This window comes from Onychomys torridus, chromosome 16 (assembly GCF_903995425.1).
Source record: "Onychomys torridus chromosome 16, mOncTor1.1, whole genome shotgun sequence".
NCBI classification, from domain to species: Eukaryota; Metazoa; Chordata; class Mammalia; order Rodentia; family Cricetidae; genus Onychomys; species Onychomys torridus.
In genome coordinates this window covers 32,256,715-32,279,502 of record NC_050458.1, presented here as the reverse complement: position 1 = coordinate 32,279,502, position 22,788 = coordinate 32,256,715, and the positions used below count along the sequence as shown (strand labels likewise).

At 39.8% G+C, this 22,788-nt stretch overlaps 1 protein-coding gene across 1 annotated transcript in view; it reads left to right on the top strand.

The window, feature by feature from the left end:
- Positions 1-289: 289 nt before the first annotated feature.
- Tmem71 (transmembrane protein 71) overlaps positions 290-22,788 on the top strand; it is a 39,596-nt gene continuing 17,097 nt past the window's right edge. Inside the window, exons 1-6 of the mRNA XM_036208661.1 lie at positions 290-596; positions 2,011-2,092; positions 3,575-3,632; positions 8,694-8,906; positions 10,627-10,775; positions 21,758-21,940. Of these exons, the coding sequence (XP_036064554.1) occupies positions 2,053-2,092; positions 3,575-3,632; positions 8,694-8,906; positions 10,627-10,775; positions 21,758-21,940 (643 nt within the window). The 5' untranslated portion in view covers positions 290-596; positions 2,011-2,052. The remainder of the gene's footprint in view (positions 597-2,010; positions 2,093-3,574; positions 3,633-8,693; positions 8,907-10,626; positions 10,776-21,757; positions 21,941-22,788) is intronic.

The window sequence follows — 22,788 nt, the reverse complement described above, 5'->3', positions numbered from 1 at the left end:
AAAAAAAAATGACAACCAGGAAGAGTTGCTTGATTGAAAGCTTTTGTCATGTTCATACGGGTTGAGGTGACACGGTAGCTCTGAGAAGCATCCCTCATTGATCACAGCTGACCTGACTCTGGGTTGCCCATGTTCTACAGCTCAAGAAGATCTGCTCTCCTCATCACGCTCCACTATGTGAACACCACTGATACAATCGTGACAGGAAGTATGACCTCATTCTGCTGCCCTGCCTCTGGTTAAGAAGTCTGATTTTGAAAGTAAACAAGGGCTGTGAGGCTGACTCTCCCAAGAATGACAAGCTAGTCTATTCTAGGAAACAGCTGAAAGATCCAGAGGCCACTACCGAAGAACTAAACTGTGCTGTGGATGCCTACACACAGCAGGGATGTGGGCAGTTTCCACCAGAAGGCGAGATGGGATTCCCTTTGTGAAGTAACTTCTGCACCTGTTGACATTCTGACGGGACTTTCAGCTGAAGAATTGCTGGGTCCAGATTTCTGCACTGCCAACCACGGGGAAGCTTCGTATTTCAGCAATCATCCTGTCATTTATCAGTTGGAAGAAGAGCCTGGGGACTCCCTGTGGAGGAATATGTATGAACGAGTTATATTTTAGAACAGATGCAATGCTTTGATGAACTGGTAGACAGAGTCTGTTTCTTGCAAAGTTCTTAAGCTGTTAACGCAAGTTGTTTTCACAGTTACTAATTCTTGACTAACTGGCATTATACTCACTGTACAGAGCTACTCGCTTTTGTAAGATCAAACAGTGAGTGAGACCTTACTTTCTGCTGCAGAATGTCATGACTTAAAAGTAAGCTTACTGATTGAGTAAAACTAGCAGGCAGTCATTTGGACCAGATATATTCTTACTGTATTTGTAAATGCTGTAGTGACAAGGGACATGTTAATATGTTTGCTTGTGAGCAATATTTTACTTTTCAAACCAAAGATTTTTTAAAATGTGTGTTTTGATTTAGAAATCTTCAGAAAATTCTAGAAATGTCTCCTGTCTTCTTTAAAGGGATCTTATAAGCTGGAGTATATGAATCCTTGAAAGATTCATACATATATTATTAAAATAATCTATGTTGGGTCCTAGAATTGATGTGATTGATTTAATGTATTATGCTACAACAGTCAATTATTAGCTGCCATTTTTATTAAGTATATGGACAGAGCTACTGGATCATAAAAGACTCCAGTCTCACCTTGCAAAACTACCAGGTTAGTGATATACATATATATTTCACACACACACACACACACACACACACACACACACACACACACACATTTCACTAACCACCTGGAGATAGAAATGTATGATAAGAAGTAACTGATCAAAGTTTACACAAATAGTATGCTTGGATGTACACTTACTTTGTAATTGAAAAGTAAATTATATGCTTTTAGGAATGGAGCTTTGTAATCTGGGTGGTGGTGTGCTATTTGTAGCTCAGTGTAGCTTATGCAGTTTAGGAATGTTCAAGCTGATAGCCACCACAAAAAGCACTGGCCCCTTCCATGGCCACTTGTCAATGGTTCATGTTGTTGAGCAAAAAAGACAGGCACCAGTCCCCAAGCACTCTCTGCAACTTGATAATGAAGTTATGCTCTGCTGGCTGATTTAAATACACATGAGTTTGTTTCCAGGACTCTAGAACCAGTCACTGTTTCAGATTTCTTAATTAAGTAATGCACATTATTTAATCTGGATGACAAATCCACCTTTGTAAGTATTGCTTTCCTCCCCAAATGGTGTCCTTATTTACAGAATATTCAGACTTATGCAATGAGACAATGAAAAATAGAATTTGAAGTCTTAGAAGCAGGCATCACCTCATTGAAGCCTCACAATCTGGTCTGCTGTCATCAATCCTACGTCTCTGTACCATTTCAGCAAACAAATCTGACTAGTGCAATTAGTAGATGCCATCTGTTTTGGCATCATTTGTCTATTTTTAATATATAGTCCATCTTTTTTTTTTTTAAACGTCTTTTGCAGAAAAAAAAAATCTGTGAAGTTTGAACGAGTGGCCTTCTCAAGATGTACCGAGTCTCTCAACTGATGTCGACACCAGTAGCAAGTAAATGTGAAACTGCTCTGTGCAATTATCTTTGAACGATTAGAGTCCTCTTAGCAATTTCCTTGCTTTGATTTTGCTGATACTTAGACCATTAGCCATCTGTCAGGAGCTTGTGTTTCTTAAATGCCAGTGTGTGCTTTGGCAAGGATTTTGACTTCATTTCTTTCCTTGAGAGAAATGTGGTGGTTTTTTTTTCCCCCCGTTTAGGATAAAAAAAAAAAAAATCACTGTTTTTTAGATGCCTATGCATAAATTTGAAAGGAGACTGTTTATTGGCTACAATTAAGATGCAAAACTGTCTACAAAAAGTGCTGAAAGATTGATAGCTACTTGCAGAAAATAAGGGCGTTGTTCAAACGGCAGTGGTTTTGAGTTTCTTCCTTCCTCTTATTTTTCTCCCCAAACCACCTTTCTAACCCTCTCTCACACCCACAGTTTTCTACCATTAAAAAAAAAAAAAAAGCCCAAACTGAAAGTCCAAATCACCTTATTTATTTTAAGCAGTAATTGTCAGTAAGGAAACCAAGTTTCACTGAGCCTGGTTGTTAGAAGTCTTGATACCACCACTGCCTGTTATAAAATGTATGTGACACAGTTTAGATTATTAACACCTGGAACCCTCCTCCAAGTGAAGCCAATTGTCATGCCTATGGCTAAGCCAGAGTGCATGGTTAAGTCTTCTTTAATGAAGACTGCACAGGCTTCATACCTTTAAGAATCATATATTTAAAAGAAACAAAATCAAAGCCAGGGCTAGAGATATAGCACTGTGATGTAAAGTGTTCACCATGCAAGCATGAAGAGCTGAATTCAGATTCACATCGCCCACATAAAGGGCTGGGTATGATGGCATGCTCCTGTAACCCTAGTACTGAGGAGACATGCTAGTAGAACTGACGAGATCCAGGTTCAGTGAGAGACATTGTATCAAAAAGCTGGGGAGCAATAGAGGAAGACACATGTACACACACTTGCACACACAAAATCAAGACTTTATACTCCGCCCAAACAATGCCTTCTGTTTGCTATAGCAGAAGCATCTACTAAGCACTAATAACAGAACCCATGGCCAGTGATTGAATTCCTCAGATTATGGAGTAAGCTACAATAACCAACACATTGAGCAGTTGACTTTGATGTTTTACAACATCACACAAGATGCTTTTTCTTTTCCATTCATAAGCTCAGTTTGGTGGTCATGATTTGTCACCCTCCACTAAAGGAACCTTTTAAGGACTGGGAAGTGTGAGAAAGGACAGAAGACAAAAGCATCTAGATTACTTTGTGCTTCTCATAGGGGATTGGTGACAAGTTGGTGGATTCCTTGAAACTAGCTTTTCACACTGCTCTGTCACATCGCTGTCTTCTTGCTAAGGCTGGGACATCATCTAGGCACACCTGCTCATGGGTCACCCCTGTTGCCAATCTTGATCATACATGTTGGCGAGATGTTGACAAATTCCCTCTTGTTTCTGTGTGCAGATTCCAGGTCAAACAGAGGACTTTCTGGAGAGCTGTCCCCCACATGTCTTTTCCCAAGGTATGTCATGGGGTTTTTCTCTGTCAAGTCAAACTTCCTTCCTGCCCATCTTATTTTTGTTGCTTTAAAAGTACCATGGCTATATATTTTCAGTCCTGTGCATTAGCAACTAAAAATTTGCCTACACTAAGAATGGATTTTTTTTTTCTTTTCAGTGTGAGTATGTAGGCAGGTGTAACCATTTCTTCATTGAATAGAAAACTACATTGAATACTTAGATATGGCTGGGTTTTAGTTTCTTTCCTTTTAAAAAAAGATTTATTCATTTATTATGTATACAGTGTTTTGTGTGCATGTATGTACGCACACCAGAAGAGGGCTCTAGATCTCATTACACATGGTTGTGAGCTGCCATGTGGTTGCTGGGAATTGAACTCAGGACTTCTGGGAGAGCAGCCAGTGCTCTTAACGTCTGAGCCATCTCTCCAGCCCCTTAGTTTCTTTTCTTAACCTGGTGTCTTAGTTGCTTTCTATTGTCATATTAAAGCACCATGATGATGAAGACAACTTATAGAAAAAAATGTTTATGGGAGCTTGCAATTCTAGAGCTTACAGTCCATGACCATCTTGGAGGGGGACATCGTAGCAATCAGGTGGGCATGGTGCTGGAGCAGTAGCTGAGAGTTTACATATGATCTAGAAGCATAAGGCAGATAACGAAAGAACTAATTGGAACAGGCATGGACTTTTAAAATCTCAAAGCCCATCCCCAGTGACAAACCTCCTCCCATAAGGCCACACCTCTTAATCCTTCCAAAATAGTTCCACCAACTGGAGATTAAGCATTCAAATGTATAAGCCTATGGGGATCATTTTCATTCAAACCATCACATTGTGTCTTCCCATTTAATTTTTATAAGGGTCACAGTATTTACCAGTGTACAAGCTGGCCACATTTCATGTTCTACTCACACTAATTAATTCCAACATTTTTTTCAACCTTGCAATGGAGTCTTTGTTTTCCTTCCTGTGATTTTTCAACTGAGCTTCTGTCGACCTGTTATTTCTTCCATAGTCATTAGTTGAGGTTCCCCCAACATTTTTAGAAATGTACCTGCAAGATAAAGGAATCTAGAACTGAAATTAGAATCTGCCCTTCCTGTAAATTTCAGGTCTTCTGACACTACCACAAGAGTCAGCCAAGGAAATATGAGTTTATGTTGGACCAGTTTAACTAGGATTACATCCTAGCTCCTCTGCAAGTAAACTGTATAAAACAGCTAATTAATTTGCCTTTCTAAATCTTAATTCTTTTCTTGCTATATGAGGAGAATTGTAAGTATCCCTACCTTTTAGTAAGATTTTCAAAAGGCAGAAAAAATAAAAAATTGGGGGCTAGATCCATGGTGCACCTTTAATTAATAATTGCTATTAATTATTACACTATTGGCAACAACCTTATGTTAATTATTCATAGGTTTTTAAACTGAAAAATAAGTAATGTCTTTGGGAAATGTAGAAAGAGGATATGAGACATGGCTTACAACCTACCAATATATGAATAACTACACCAAAATTTTTTTTTTTGAGCTGAGGATCAAACTCAGGGCCTTGCGCTTTCTAGGCAAGCGCTCTACCACTGAGCTAAATCCCCAACCCCACTACACAAAATTTTTAAAGGCTATGGTGGGGTCTGTCCCTTCACCAACACCAGGAAGCAAAATTCTTCCATGACTTGGTTATCATTTCTTAAGACAAGAAAGAACTTGGTATTTGCACAGTTGAGCAAGTTGCTGGTTGTATGTGTGGTTAGGTTTCTGAAATCCATTGAAAAGAGTCTATTGATAGACAGTAAGCTGCTGGAATGCCTCCAGTATAATTTAAATGAGAGTCAAGACTTAGGTAGTTTTGTTACCACTGAAAAGATTTGGTATCACCAAGAACACTCTTATGAGTATGTTGATGTTGCAAGAATATTTCTATTTTATGTACAGTCAATAAGGAGAGAATATCTTAAGGACACTTGAAAGAAGAGATGCCTAGGGTTAGAGAAACTGAGGTTAATAATAATGGTTAAAGATTGAACCTCAGAGGGCAGCTAGAAATACAGGTCCAGAGCTCTATAGTTTCCAAGTGCCAAGTATGCTATGGATAGCCCTATTGATTTTAAGAGGGCAAATAGTATGGAGAGGAAAACACAGGGTAGAAGGCCCCACCCCCCAAAAAAATAGGAATTTGTAACTCACTTCTCACTCAGAAGCATCAAGATCTTGGCCAATTATTATCTGGTGCTATTACTGGTGTCTTCCTTTTCTTTTCTACAAAAAGAGGAAATGATGAGCAAAAATGATGCTGAAATGAAGTGGTCCAGGCCTCTCTGGAAAGAGCTCATTTCTGGCATTTCCAACATCTCAAGTCTCTCTGCTTGTACCATTCAGAATTTTCAACAATGATTTAAAGTAAGGACCTGACAACATCAGTAATTCTATACATATTTTTAATCATCATAAAAAGTATTATAAATCATTGGGGCATTTAAAAAATATTTATTTATTAAAAATTTATCCATTTTACATACCAACCCCAGTTCCCCCTCCCTCCCCTTCTCTGACCTCCTCACCTCCCTCCCACTCTGCCCCCATCCACTCCTCAGAGTGGGTAAGGCCTCCCATGGTAGTCAACAAAGTCTGGCATACCAAGTTGAAGGAGAGCCTAACCCCTCCCCATTGTATCAAGGTTGAGCAAGGTATCCCACCACAGGGAATGGGCTCCAAAAAGCCAGTTCATGCACCTGGGATAAGTCCTGGTCCTGCTGCCAGGGATCCCACAAACTGATCAAGCCACATAGATGTTACCCACATTCAGCAGGCCTAGTTCGGTCCCATGCAGGTTCCCGAGCTGTCAGTCTAGAGTCAGTGAGTTCCAACTAGCACTGGTCAGCTGTCTCTGTGGGTTTCCCCATCATGATCTTGACGACTTCTTCTTCTTCTTCTTCTTCTTCTTCTTCTTCTTCTTCTTCTTCTTCTTCTTCTTCTTCTTCTTCCTCCTCCTCCTCCTCCTCCTCCTCCTCTTCTTCTTCTTCTTCTTCTTCTTCTTCTTCTTCTTCTTCTTCTTCAGTGCTGAATGCCATTTATTGAAGGAGGGGTCTTAAATACAGGCTTACAGCACAGTGGGAGAACTCTGGATGGCAGAAGTTCGCTTCTGATTTTTTTTTTTTTGAGTTGAGGATTGAAACCTGGGCCTTGCACTTGCTAGGCAATTGCTCTACCACTGAGCTAAGTCATTGGGGCATTTTTTGAACAAAGTCACTCTCAACTCCCTACTGTCTTGCTTCTCCTAGACTTTCCCTTCCCTTCCCTAACTTCTTTCACCAGTCCTTCTTCCTTTTTCATGTCCTAGGTGTCCTTTCTCCTACCTTCTGTCCTTCCTCTTTGCCTGGTTTTATCTTCTCTCAGTCTCCTTTCTAGTTATTAGCCTTTACCTACATTTACAATTTAATGAAATTACACAAATACCTTAAAAGTGTTATATTGATACAGTTAGTGTCATTGATATATTGTTATATTGATATAGTTACCTACAGCTGTCAACTTGACACAACTTTGGAGTCACTTGGGAAGAAGGAACCTGAACTGAAGAATTGTCTCAAATAGATTGTCCTATGACCGTGCCTGTGAGGCCTTTTCTTTTTTAAATTTGCTACTTGATAGAAGAGGGCCAAGATATGTATGAGTGGTGCCAGTCCTAGGCAGGTGGACCAGAGCTGTATAAGAAAACTAGCTTAACAAACTAGCAGAAGTAAACCAGCAAGCAATGTTCCTTCAGGTTTCTACTTCAAGCTCCTGCCTTGAGTCCCTGCCTTGCCATTCCTTGAGAACATACTGTAACATGTAAGGTGAAATTAATTCTTTCCTTTCCAAGTTGGCTTTAGTCTAAATGTTTTATCACAGCAAGAAAAAAGCAAATTAGGACAGTTAGAGTCCTCTAGAATTCAAAAGCACAAAAGCATATTCAAATAGTAACCAACGTGTTTAGTTTGGAACATTTAGAATATGAAAGACACCAGTATTAAGAACTGCCCATGAAATTATGACATCTTTGAGGAAACTCTATGGGGCTTAAATAATCTTCAATATACAAATTTTTGTTCATAATGTACAGGAAATATGCAGAAAAGGAGCATGTAAAAAGAACAGAAACAATTTGTAGAATTATGATGAAACTTAGCTCTTATTAGATTCAAATCTCTTCTCCTTAGTCTACTGTATACTGATATTCTAAGGAGAAGTGAACATAGACATCTGGAAATGGTAATATGATTAAAGGTGTGGGGAAATTACTAGAAATTGAAAGTTGGTTCAGTTGGAAAGACAATATGTTGGTGATGAAGATAGATGAACAAAAAAACCCCAATGTCTTGGACTTTATGATTTAAGAAAGGAATTCTGTAAGGAGGGAGGTGACAATCACGGTCCCCTCTGGATGGATACACCTAAGGGTCCCTTGCTTGTCACAAAAAAGAAAAGGATGCTTTAACTTGACAACAGAGAAAAGGATTCCCAGTAAAGCAGTAAATGGTTCAAAGTCACCTTTTGCCAAAGAAAGATGAGTTATATGAATGGGAAAACTTATAGTATGGAAAAGAAAGGACTTGGGTAAGATACAGGAGCTGCAATCAAAGAGCTGGTTATCTCTCAAGTGGAAGGTTTAAAGGAAAGGAAATTGTAGTTTCTCTAGTACAGTGGCAAGAGCTACAGTGTGGCACATGACACTTAAGCTGTATTGAGTGAAGGGAACAATGAGTTTCCAACATCCCAGAAAGGCTGGTTGGCAATATTTCCATAAGAATGGACTAATAGCAAGTGTGTAGATCCATCCTAAGGTGAAGGAGCTGGTTGGCCAGAATGTTGTCACCAAAATTCACAATAGAAACAACTAAATGCTGTTTGGTTCAAGGCCAATGCCCTGAAAGTTACAACCACCACTGCTAAAGGCTGTGGAAATAGTTGACAATCTTAAATGTGAAGAATGAAATTGCCTTCATAATGTCTAGATGGTCCTATGGGGTTTTTATGATTGTAAGTACTTAAAGGACCTTCCTTTTTTTTCCCCCTTTTTTAGCTTCAGTTGTGATTTCCTGGATGGAGACATTTCTTTTGAATGCTGCTCCATAGATCCCCTGACAGGCTCCTACTGTGTCTGCCGCAGAAGCCCCCGACTCCTCACCAATGGCTACTACATTTGGACTGAGGACAGTTTCCTCTGTGACCCAGATGGCCACATTACTCTGAACCCCTCACATACCAGTGTTATGTACAAGGAGAACTTAGTTAAGTAAGTAGAAAATATTGTGTAAAGGCTTCTCAAGGCCATTCTGCTCACCATTTATTCATCCACACACTGATAAGCAACTTAATGCTGCCCAAGAGCATGAGAATAAAAGAGGAAACAGGGAAAGCCAACATGAAAACAAATGATAGTGAAATGAAGTAATACACATGCTGGGATGGAAGCTGATATTAGGGACAGTGGAGGGAAAGAGAAAGATGCCAGTTTCACTTAGGGAACAGGAAATGTAGGCTTCTTAGAAATGGTGACGATGAATTCTAAAAGACATAAAATGCCTGTTAAAACAAAGTAGGAAATGGAATGTCATGGAGAAAGGTGCAGACAAAGGACTCTGAGGAACACTGATACAATTAGGAGAATGCAAGTAGCTTGGTTGGGATACAGCTTAAGGAAGGGGCTTCTGGCAAGAAAGAAGGCTAAAATTATCCTAATTGAGAACTGTGAAAAACTAGGGCTTAGGACTTAAGAAATGTCTCAGTGGGTCAATGGCCTTATGGGCAAGTGGGAGGATATGTACTCAGATCCCTGGCACCCACACAAAGCCAGCCATAGTGTTGTATATCTGTAATCCCAGAGCTGGAGAGGCAGAGTTAAGTGCAATTGTGGAGCTCATTGGCCAACCAATCTAGTCCTGTCAGAAAGCTCCAGGTTCAGTAGAGAGCTTGTCTCAAATAATAAGCTGGAGAGTAATAGAGAAAGATACTCAAGGTGGACCTCTGGCTTCTACACACACACACACACACACACACACACACACACACACACACACACACCCTACATACAAATTAAATAAATAAAACCCAAAGCTTGCTCTAACCTACCTTTGCACTGAGGGAAAGCCACTTCAAAATGTATCTTCTGAGAGTGATTCTAGATGCCCCTCTGAACAGTAGAGTGCTATCACAATAAAAGCAACCCATTTCCTCTTTATGTTTCTTGGTTCTGGATCAGCCCTTTAGCATTTCTCACTAACGTAATGTATTCAGCACACAGGTTGGCACATCCCAGACAGGTGCATAACAAGGGACATGTCATGAACTTTCAATATCTCCCTGCCCTCAATCCTGCCCTTCCAAGCCATCCTCTGTGGCCAACAGTCTTCAGAAATGAAAACTAAGTCACATCACTACCCCTCGCTTTCCCAAGACACATTCCTGTGGTTTCTTTTACACTAAAATTAAACCCAAGGTCCCCAAGGAAACATACAGCACTCTTTACTATCTTTCTAGCTTCATGTTCTACCACAACCCAATACAATTACCCTGGCCATTCCAGTTCTCTGTGGACATTTTCTACATAATTCTTCAGAGCACACATCTCCAACATAATATGATTGTTAGGACCAGTGTCTGTGGAGTCAGACTTATTAGATTTGCTTCCAAGCTACATCATGTACTGGTTGGATGACTGTAGCCAAATAACATAATCTCTCTGGGTCTCATTTTCCAAATCTCAGAAATGGGATAATGTACTCTGGTTCTGCAACATTCCAGCCTTTCCACAATAGATATGTGGTATAAAGTGTGGTTATTTCAGCGGAACTTTAATTCACAATCCCAGAACACAGTAGACCTATAAGAAACTTTGGAGGAATTAGTTGAGTGTATGGGTTTGGGTTGTAGACCTGCTCTATGCTTCAAATCATTCCCAGTGGATTGTTTCCAACCTGAGGTGACTGCTACTCACTGCTTTCATTTCTTCCCAGAATATTTAGAAAGAAAAAGAGAACCCACCGTTCTCTTTCTTCTCTCTTGGACCTCAGAGCCTCTAAATCTTGGCTGCATGGAAGCATCTTTGAAGATGCCAACTCACCTCCAAGTGAGGACACCTGGCTGGAGGGCATCAGGAGCCTGGGTATGTACCACTGCAATGAAAATGGTGATCTTGACTTTTGCATTCCATGATGAGATGTCATTTATGAATGACAGTCATATAGTCCTGGCCTAAGGCACAGTCCATAGATGACTATCATTTTGATGGAAAGGGTGAAGCCAGTGTTTAAAATTTCATTGATATATTTCCACCCACACTATGGTTGAAATACAAAGGTCATGTCATGCAAAAAGTCAGCATGTAAATATCTGCATCAGAATGCTAATCATACTCAGAAAATATTGACCCATTTCCAATGTGGCTTTTCATATATGGAATAGAAGTAGAGAAGTAATAATGGAGGCAAATTTAGAAGACCTATATTGGAGACAGTGACCTGGAGTCAGGATTCAAATCTCAGTTTTGGCATACTGGGATAGGAACTTCGTTAAGTCTCAATTGCTTTAGTTTAAAAACAGGCTCCAAAGCTACAGAGAAAGCCTGTCTTGAAAAACCAAAAACAAACAAACAAACAAACAAACAAACAAAAACCCCAAACAAAACATGGTATATGCATGCATATGCATATACATATATGTGTATATTCCATTGAAACAGCTGATACATACTTATATAAATTACATATCTAATATAAATATGTGCTCATGCATTCATGCATCAAAATCTATGTCTCTAAAGGCAATGATATGAACTCAAAGTCCATTCCCTTGTTACTCAGTCATCAAATCCTTGACTACATGCTCTATGGAAACCACTGTACTAAGCTAAATAAGACACAACCCTAACCTTGGAAAACTCCTTTCTCAGATAAGGAGGGAAATAGGTTTGCAAATAGTTGCATATAATGCCTTAAGTGCTATAGCAGGGTGAGGAGCATGGAGAGAATGGTGAAGAGAAAACTAACACATGAACCAGAAAGGTGGTATGAGCTCAGCCTAGAAAAGGCCACAAGCATTTCAGGTAAAATAACATCTAAGAGGGTCTTAAGAAATGAGTGGCTTATGAGGCAGATCAGAGGCAGAATGACATTTCTGCCTGTTCTATTCCACCTTCCAAATTGCTGGGATTATGGACTTTCCAGGGTTTATATTGTGACTAGTATTCCTTCCTAACACATATAAATTCCTTTGACTGTCTTCTGATTCTTAGAACTGGTTTAAATTTTTATCAACCAATACAAATACAAAAAGAGAATGAAGAGTCTGGAACAAAAAAAAAATGCTAAATGTGATAACAGAGTGCTGAACTCAAAGTGAGGCCCACCTGAGCATGGGTCCCTGCACAATTGTTCTTATCTCAGTCCCATGTCTCTGGTCTGTCTTCAACTTCACCTTTGTTCCTTTCCCTTACATGCATTTCACTCTGATCACTCAGATACATCTTTGTAAGAATGGACCATTTCAATGAGTGGTTTCAGGTTGAGAACTCTATAAGAATTCATTCTTTTAATTAGGAAGACTTTTTTAAAGCAGAGGCTGAAACTGTCTATGCCCCGAGTACAGTGTTGAACAAAGCCAAAGAAAGTGCTTATTCTTATGGACATTATATTTTGTTGGGAAATAGGCAAACTATATTATTTATCATGGTAGCAACTGTTACACAGAGAATAATTAAGGGGAAAGTGATGAGAATGCAAATTTGTATCATCTATCCAGTTTTTCCTGGTTTTGATAATATTCTGAGGTATTATAAATTGTTACAAATAGGGGAAAACTGGATAGATGGTACAAATTTCCCAATTGGCATGATATGAAGATTCTGGTTGTTTTTTTTTTTATGTGTGTGTGTGTGTGTGTGTGTGTGTGTGTGAGAGAGAGAGAGAGAGAGAGAGAGAGAGAGAGAGAGAGAGAAGAGAGAGAAGAGAGAGTATACAATGCTAGATTCATCTTAAAAAAATAAAATCTTGTCAATGAAGAACCAGTCACATAATATGAACAAATGATTAATCAAACCAAGTGTATTCTAGTTCCAATAGCAAGGAAATCTAAACAGGACATAGACAGGAGGCAGGACCTGGGAGTTGGACTAGGAAAAACAGATGGTGGAGGGCTGAAGAACCTTCTGTGTCTTATTGAGGAGAAAGAGTTTACCTAATGATTCAAGGGTCATTTTGAAGGATCTTAAGCAAGATGAAGACACATCAGATTTGGATTTTTAGGGTTAGTTTTCTAGTAGTATGCAAGGGAAGACTGGATAGAGGTTAGCTGATGTGAGCTCAGAAGTAAGAAAAGCAACAAGCATTCCAAGGTTGTACAGAGTGAATAGAAGGAAAAGAATTAAGAATTTTTTTTAAATGTAGAATTGACAGTTTGAATGAGGTTTTGAGGAAGCAGGAGAAGTTTAACAAATGGATGTGTTTCATTTGGAGAACTGTGTAAAGAAAGCTGTCAGCGCCAGCTCTGAAAAACAGGAAAGCACAGTGATGAGAGAGGACCTGTTTGGGGGAAGTGCCCCTGAATTCAAGTCTTGGAACCACCTCTTCCCACTTGTGTGTTCTTGGGCACTTTTCTGATCTTCACTTTCTTATCAATATAATGACAAAGATAATACCATGTAGGATTGCTATGAAGTTGAAGTGCAGTAATTCATAAAAACTATCAAATGAGCTTGGGGTTGATGCTCTCTACTCAACACATTCTCTCTACAAAGATTTATTTGTATTGTTTTTAATTGTGTGCAGATGTAGCCTCCAAGGCCAGAGGGCTAAGGCCCCTGAAGACAGTGTTGCAATTGGTTGTGAGCTTCCATGTGGATTCTGTGAACCAAACTGGGACCATGTGGAAAAGCATCAAATGCTCTTAATTGCTGAGCCATCTCTCCAGTCCCCCTGTTTGCCAATGAACCTGCTCAGTATTTAGCAGACTTACACTTGTGTGTGTGTGTGTGTGTGTGTGTGTTTACTTTCTCAGTGTGACTATAAATAATTGAGATCGAGATTCCTTTAAAATAAAAGCCTAATAGAGACAATTTGAAGAAAACTGAAAGTGACCAAAAGAAACCAGTTTCCATGAAATGGCAAAGAACAGGAAAACGGTGCCCAGTAACTACAGTAACTACAGCTGGTGTCTTGGTTACTTTTCTTGTTCTGTGACAAAATTCAGGACAAGAAGCAATTTGGAAGAGAAAGGGCTTACCTTGGCTCACAGTTTACAGTCCAGCACAGCAGGGAAGATCTGATGACAGGAGAGTGAGGCAGCTGGTCAAATTGTGTCTATGGGTCTGGAAGCAGAAAGTAAATAGGAAGTGGAGCTGTGCTAGACAACAACAACAACAACAACAACAAAAAACAAACAAACATACAAAAAACACCACCACCAACAACAAAAAACCCAAGGCCTACTTTGAATGACCTATTTCCTCCAGCAAAGGTCCATTTGCTGAGAACCCTATAACCTTTCCAACCCAGGCAGTGACCAACCCACGAGCTCATGGAAGACATTTCACATTTAAACTCTAACACTGGGGAATGGTTTTTTACAAAGGCCATTTTCACATATTTGGAAACTGGCATCTGGCATCCATGGTTGGTTCTTCCAAACGTGCCCAAACAACTTGAATACAGTTGGACCACAGTAGCGCTGCACATGCATGAGGTATCTTATTAAAATTCTCATGGTTGTCAAATATCTTCTAAATATAACAAATCAAACCACCCCTTCTAAAAAAAATCAGTAATTAGTCAACCTGGGTGCACCCAAGACTTGGAAGGCTCTCATCTCTGCTGTCAGCTGTAATCAAATTTCCTCAGACGTCTAGTTTTCCAGTTTTACCCAAGGCCTCTTGATTTATCAGCAATTTATTTTTTTTTTCCTCTGGAAATATAGCCTAGTTAGAAGACTCCAGAAGAATTCAAAATTAAATTGTTTTGCTATTTTCTCTCTGTGCAGTGGCTGCAATCAAACACTATTTCCCCTGATTTTCTCGTACTTCATTTTTGAGATGAGAGGGTATTTTGCCTGCTTGGCTCGTCCTCCTCTCACCCCTTCGCCAGCTGCAGAGCGACACCTTCCCTCCTTAGTCGCAATTCATTCTTCAGCCTTGGCATTTTGCAGTTCCCAAGACCCGCCCCCACCCCAAACTGCAATTTGGAATGTGTTCCTGGACCTGTGATTCACCCTGAATGAGAATAGAGAATTCACACAGGGAGAGTTGGATGGAACAGGATCTTCCTTGGCCCTTCCTGTCTGTTGGCCCTAGGACAGGCAAGTCACAAGCTTGAACTCAGAGCTTTTCTCTAGGACTAAGGCCCCTTGCATCTATGTCCTCAATGGTTATGTCTATTTGTGGCTGCACGCTTCTCTCTGAAGTAACACAATGCTTATTTTACGTGCAAAGGTATGGAAAGTATTCATGGAACATATACAGAATACAGGATTGAATTTAAAGAAAACAGGTGAAACAGCCTAAAATTAGTACTTTGAAGTACAATACAACTAAAGATATTGCTGAAATATTTGACGTGTTAAGATCCATTCATTTATTACTAAACCTAGCAGAAGCTAGAAATCAGTCAAAGAAAAATATGGGTTGAGGCAAATCACATCTTTTTAGAGACAAATATCTCCTTGGTCATTTTGAATATTAAGACATTTTTTTTTTTTATGATTTCTGTGTTTAATGGCATCATTTAAGAGTTCTGTGTAGGATTTCCAACACAGCCATTTGTTTTATTTAATTCAAATATCAGTGCTAATTCTCTAAGTTAGACCAGGTATTCCTGAGAAGCAGCACAGGGCTATTTTTCCTTTTACCACAGAACCTGCCTCATGTTCTGGAATCATAGAATGGCCTTTTAGGAATGTGTGATCAGCCAGGAATGTCCTAGATCCTTTCTTACTTCCACATTAATTTGGTCATCTCTCTCTCTCTCTCTCTCTCTCTCTCTCTCTCTCTCTCTCTCTCTCTCTCTCCAGCTTTACTGAGGTGTACTTGATACACAAATGAGTGTATACATTTAATATGTACAATTTAATGAGTTAGCTATATGCAAACACCTGTTATTTATCACCATAATTAACATAAAAGACATACAAAACAACTCCCCTAGGCACCTTATATCCTTCTGTGTGTGTGCACAGGTGTAGGTGTGTTTTAAGAATACTTAACATTATCCATCTTCTTAATAAATGTATTATTAAATACAGGCAACAGGACTGTGCCATACATATCTTTAAAACTCGTCCATTTAATGTAATTGAAATGCTATACTTCCAAGTTTTTCTACCTTTTAACTCTTGAAGCCCTGGTAACCATTGCTGAATTATCTGCTTCTGTAAGTTTATCCTTATGGAAGTGGACTCAGTATCTGTTAAACTGGATCATTTATTTTAGCATACTGTCATGCAGGTCCTTCCATGTTGTTGCAAGTGGCAAGATTACCTTCCTTATTTAAAGTTGAACGACATTCCATTGCACACACATGCCACATTTTCTTATTATCTTTATGCATTCATGTGTGGACAGACACACAAGTTGCATCTGTATTTGGCTATTGTGAGCAGTGCTACAGTGAGCACGATCCAGGACAAGCTCTACCATGTGGTCCTTACTGGTTGGTTATCTGTTGCTTTCTTTACCTATGGCAACCAGCAAAGATGTTTTCTTACACTGCTTTGGTAAGTGCCCAGAAGCTATGGGAGAATAGTAGAAAGGAATATGTGGCAGATACTTCCCCATTCAAAAGTTCCAGCTCATTGGCTCAGTATCTAGGCTATATAGGACCACACGTAGAGTGAGGGCATAGGCTGGCACTTCTTGATGCCTCTATCTCACATCAGCCTCAGCTTCTATAGGGATGAAAATTGACCCACCATCTCTGTGGTTACTGTAGCCTTGTACTTGTCTCAATTTCTCACCTTCACATGATCTCCCCATTCATGTACATTGAGGGCAAGCTATGAGCTAGGTACTAATTACATTTTTTTTGCTGCAGATGAGGTTGCCTGTTCCTCATGGAGCTTTCAATCTAATCATTGATGGAGATAAATACTGATCAAGAGTTCACATGAATTACATATCCCACAGTCTAGTTTTAGAAAAGATTATAAATTATGAATTGTCTTATGAGGGTAGAGAACAGGGTATTTGGATAAGAATAAGGGCAAACTGCAAAAACAACACTGTTCAGAGTGACTGGAAGACTATTAATGCTCTCAACACCTTATACTCTTGGTCTGTTATCCCCTTGACAGAATTCTCCATCTTAGTGTAACTGGTCTTAGGGGATGGTCATGCATTATGTGTCAGCCACCCAGTTTATTATAGCATGTTAGTAGCATGTACAGCCTCTATTCACAAGTGACGGTAATAGCCCACACATCTCAAGTTATGATAAGCAAAAGTGCCTTCAGATGTTACCAAGATGTCCCAGGAAAGAAGAATACCACCTAATTAAAAACTCTTGTTTTAAGAGGACCCCAAGTGTCTTAGTGTTCCCAAGACACTCCAGCTTCTGAATTGAAGACTCAAGAGCTCCCAGGGCTCACTGCTTAGAGTCTTTTAGCTAGAAGGCTCATGTCACATTTACTCTGGACATTCATTACTGACTCCAAATTCCTCACAGAATAATCTTAGAATCTGAATGTGACAGGAGGCTTTGAAAATATTACATCATCTATGTCCAATGAGAATCATCTTGAGGTAATCACCCCCAGGCTTATTCCTCTATCTAACCATATAGAGCTTGCTCACTGGGAACCTACCAGATTGTCTCTCAGATTGGTGTCTTGGCTTTGTCTTCCCTTGTCTCTCATCTTCTCCCTCTATGCCTGGTCTGTCATCTTCCTACTATCTTCCTGTCTTCTGGAATTTCTACTCACCCTCCAGGTTTCTGCTGCAATCCTCCTCTGTGAAATCTCCCCGTGTTCTCCCAGGCAGACTCAGACATTCTTTTTTAGGCTTTCACTATAATAGGACTTGGCTCCTTTGGTTCCTTGGATGAGCAATCCATGCAGGGTAGATGATAAGTGCAACAGACCCCCTGGCTCTGTGTCTGTGAAGCACCTGTCTTTTCTAGTTTGGCTGCAGTTTCTGAAATCCTCTGGCTTGAGGACTTCCCTGGGGGTGTCACTGAAGCCTCCCTTGCTTCAGTCCTCTCTCCCATCTGGCATCTTTCCTCCATCATAGCATGTGCTGGGCTTTCCCTGACAGCAATGGAAACAGAAAAGGCCTTTCTGATTGTTAAATTGCACTGATATCAACCTCAGCTCGCTTCTCTTGAGGTCTGCAATGCATGAGAAAAAAAAAAAAAAAAGACTTCCAGAATGCTTCTTTCTTCTCCCCTTCTCTTCAGTTTCTACTCCCTCTAAAATCATATCAGGGTCATAGCTATTCCTCTCCACAGTTCAGTTGTGTCCTTCCTGGAGACCCTCTCACTATACAAGTTCAACCTGTTAAGGAGCAGGTGGCAGAGGATATACTCCTTCCCACAGTAAATTCGGAGGGGCTAGAGTACATAAGTATCGAGCCTAGAAGAGTCTGGGGGAATAATCAAGAAATCCTTACATGGAAGGACAATTTCTTCGATGTCCAGTTCAAAGTAAAACACCTTCCTTTTGCCAAGGAGATAATAAACTCATATTCTGGATAATCTTTCCCATTTGGAAACATCATTTAATGGCAACCCAGCATCTTTCTGTCTCCACCTCAAGTGACCATCCCAGATATAGCCATGAACTCTGTATATTATAATGTATATTAATACTAAAAGCTTCAGGTCCTTCATACATCTTGTGTTATGAGATGTTTACACTTCTCAACTTACTCAGTCATCACATCACTGTGGAAGTTAGAAATTATCTGTTCTATAGAGGAATACATTAGAGATCATAAAATTAAAATAAAATGACCTATATCCCTCTTATTATAATTCATATTCCAGATATCCTGAAGCCTAAGTCTTGGCAATTTCCATCAAATTGCATGTTGTATTTTAATAAATGATATCTGGTTACATGCATCTCTATTCAATCAACAGTGTCTTTTTCCTGTCTCCCCCGATTGAGCTCCCCCACCCCAATACACACTAGGATTTTCACCTCCTTTGGGTCAGTGTCTGTTTCCACTCCCTTTTATTCCTCCCACAGTAAACATTTTGAGCCCCTGATCTGAATATTCATTAATCATGCAACCAAGACTCCTATGAACCCTAGAAATTGTTGTTTAATTAGCCAATCAAAAACTAGGTGAGATTGCAAATGAGAGAAAAACAAAATATTCATCGCTACTTCATCAATTTCCCCCAAAATAAAAACATTTCCCCAATACCAGGCCAGCAGATCAAAGCTGAAATCTAAGCAGGGATTGCATGAGCGCTTTGGGCATCTTTTACCTAGAGTTCTTCAGTTTTCATAGCCATATGTATTTTCTTTTCTCATGTGAGATGATATCTCTGTATATTTTGTGATGTAGCGTTGTGAACAGTTCTCTTGGACATTCTCGGAAGGAAGCTATGCAGCTTGTATTGAGTGATGCTATATCCTAGCTCCTGGCAGTTATCAAGGGCCAGTACTGGTGGAAGAAAAATTAACTCCCTGGCTTAGCATAAAGTTGAACTTGAAACCCACTTTTAAAATGCCAAGGAAATAGTTTCCTTCCATCTACTGACTGGACATGAGCTATTGAACATTTGGTTTTGTTTTTTCCCTCATCTTTTCATGATGGAAATAGACTTATTTCACCCCTGCAGGGACTTGGTTCTGCCTCCTTTAAGAGTAAAGGGTCTTTCTTTATGCCCTATAGCACCATTTAAACAGCAGCCCTTTAATTATGACTTACAAATACTTCTTTCCATCCCCCATCCCTGTCAGCATCAGCCATAGCTCTTGTTGAGGGGTGTGAGTGGCCTCAGCTTGCCTGCTGGGAATGACCTTTTATTTTGAGCTTAAGCATGTGGCTTTAAAAGAATGTGTGTTGGCTATGTGCCATCTTTTAAGCCAGCCCAGGAAACACCTGCATTCCATGTAGGACTTTGGCCTGCTCTTTGTGAATGTCTTTGTCTCTAAGCCAGAGTATTCTGCATTGTCTCAAGTTCTCACCAGCAGACATGGGAGTGAAACTAAGCTGTGGATAGAGATAACACAGACCATCAAAGCCAGAGCCTTGAGAATTCTTAGGACATTCAAGCCAGATGAATCAAATCAGTGGCTTTGGGTGAGTCAAGTTGTGGCACTACCTATATAGTTGAAAGTCATTCTTACTTATTATATTCATCCTTTCCAGCAAAGTTCTGGTATGAGGAGTTTGGAGTCTTTTAACCATAAAATCAGCTCAAGAGTCAGCAACCAAATATCATCCCATAGTGACTTCAAGTTGAGGACATCAGATGTTCCTAGGAGTTATCTTAGCATGTTTCAACCTTTTATGGTTCAAGGATTTGAGATCAAACTTGACCATTTATTTGAAGCATTGACAGTCTAATTTCATGGTTAGTAAAATGTATTTATGAATGAACATTATGAGAGTGCATTTGTGTTTTAGAAGCTATTTTTTTACACCAAGTATCCTCTGTGAATGATAAAACAAAGCATGTATTTGGTATTCAATATTTCATTCAGTGTTTCCATGTGTTTTACAGAGGGTGGATTTCTGTAGTGACACCTATCACAATATATGTGCTGCCACTCATCTCCTACCTGAATGTAAATGTCATGAAACAAATGGTGACATGTGTCTAATTCACTATTGCTTCTCAACAGTGTGGTCTGATATGCAGTCACATTCAATAAATGCCAAATGAATGAATGGGAAAATTATAAGGAGTTATCTTTGCTATGAAGTTTAATGTTGTCATGATGTCAAGCTCATATGCTCACACGTATACTTCAAATAAACCCATTCACCACCTAACATCACATGGGGATTAAGGGTGAGATAACCCATCTCCTTGCCTACATGGATGTTAGGATACAATTTTATGATTTCTTCCAGGACCATCTGGATATATATATATATATATATATATATATATATATATATATATATATATATATATATATATCATTATATGTTCTTTTACCTAGATTAAATACCACATGAACATGTACATGGTGACTCTCTTGCTAAGGAACAGTCCATCACTGTCCTTGTCTATAAATGGATCCCCTACTCTTGAGGTGGTGAAAATGCTTTCTATGATCTCTTCTCTATCTTGTTGTGGAACTATACTTTCCTGGACCCTTCTGGGCCCTTTACTGTCACCACTGTAGTTGTCTCTTTTCACCAAACTCTCACACCTCTCGTCTCTGCTTATTTGTGTTCTGATAAGTCTTTTACACCTCAAAAATACCATCTCGTCCAGGAAGGCTTCTCCTCTCCTCTTGCACTAGTTCAGTAGACAGTGTTACCATTGTTCTGATTGTTGAGAACTGTAAATAAGGCAGCTCTGTTGGTTAGTTTTTATTGTCAACTTGACACAACCTAGAGTCACCTGGGAAGAGAGGGTCTCAACAAGACATTGGCTAGAACAGGTTGGCCTGTGAGCATGGCTATGGGCAATTATCTTGCTTATAAATATATTCATCCCAATGTGAGCTGCACCAGTTCCTAGGCTGGGACCCCTGAACAGTATAAGAATGTAAGAATAGCTGAGCAGAAGCAAGCAATCAGTATGGGTGGACTTGTTTCGCTGAAATCTTGACTTGGGGTGTACTAGGACTAGTTGCTTGAGTTATTTGCCTTAACTTACCCAAAATGATGTTCTGTAACTTGAAACTATAAGCCAAATAACTGTTTTCTTCGCCAAATTGCTTTTAGTCAGGGTGTTTAATCATAACAACAGAAATAAAACTACAACAGCATCCTTGGATGGATAGACACACACACACACACACACACACACACACACACACACACACAGAGAGAGAGAGAGGGGGGGGGAGAGACAGACAGAGAGAGAGAGAGGGGGGGGGGGAGGGAGGGGGAGAGAGACAGAGAGACAGAGAGACAGAGAGAGACAGAGAGAGACAGAGAGAGACAGAGAGAGATTAATTCTTTTGCTTTCCCAGGAAGTGATCTGGACTGTTCTCTGAGTGATGGCTGTGAGTCTCAGAAGCCAACCACAGACATTCCAGAAGCCTCTTCTGGTCATGTTCTGTCTCAGCATCTCCAAGAAAGTTCCCAGAATTTTTCTCTTCAGCCTCAGATGAAAGCATCAGGACATTTCCAAAAGAACGTTGTGGCACATTCAAGTGAGTCCTTTTTAATCTTTGCCACACCCAAAGAGTTCTTTATTCTTGCCACCTAAAAATTATGTAATCATTGACTAATGTGCACCTAGGAACTTGAATCAACCTGCTTGAGGAAGGGGAGACCTAAGCTCCTACTGGTGTTTAGACGACACAGAGGAAGTGCCTGCCTTTGAATGTACCCAGGAAGTGCTCAGCAGCCCTGAGTTTACAGTGCCTTATTTTTCAAGAACCTTGATGTCTGATATGTATTAGGTTTTGATAAAGCTGAGGAGAAGAAACACAGGTCTTGATTATTTACTTCTTGATTTGTAGCTGTGTGCTTGACATATTCCAAAAGGAGGGGAAATTTTTGAAGAAATAAGAAAAAAATCATCTTTTAGATCTATGGCCCCAGGAAGGAAAGCAATATTCAGCTCTTGGTATATCTTAGCATGAGTAATGGAAGAAACTCACCACCAGTTTGCTGCTGACTCTTGTTTGTCAGGAGCACATTATGACACTCTCATGCAGTCTCCCTTCTAGAGGAGGAGAGCTGAGCTGGCTCTGTTGAGCTTGCCGGGATTTTAAGTTCAGACCCCCACTCATAATTTCCAACTCTACAAGCCACCATAGGAAAAAATGTACTAGGCTCTACAAGCAGGTTGCCAAACTCTGAACTTTAACCTTACATCTGTGCAGAGAGATAATCCTAATTCTTCTTTGCAATGACTAAAATGACCCAAAGGATTTGCTGTGTCTTGTCCACATGAATACTCAACAGATTTTGAGGTTATCACTCCAGGGAGCAGAGATTGAATGGAAATAATCTTGTCTTTATTTGCCTTTATAAACCACAAATGAATAGTGTC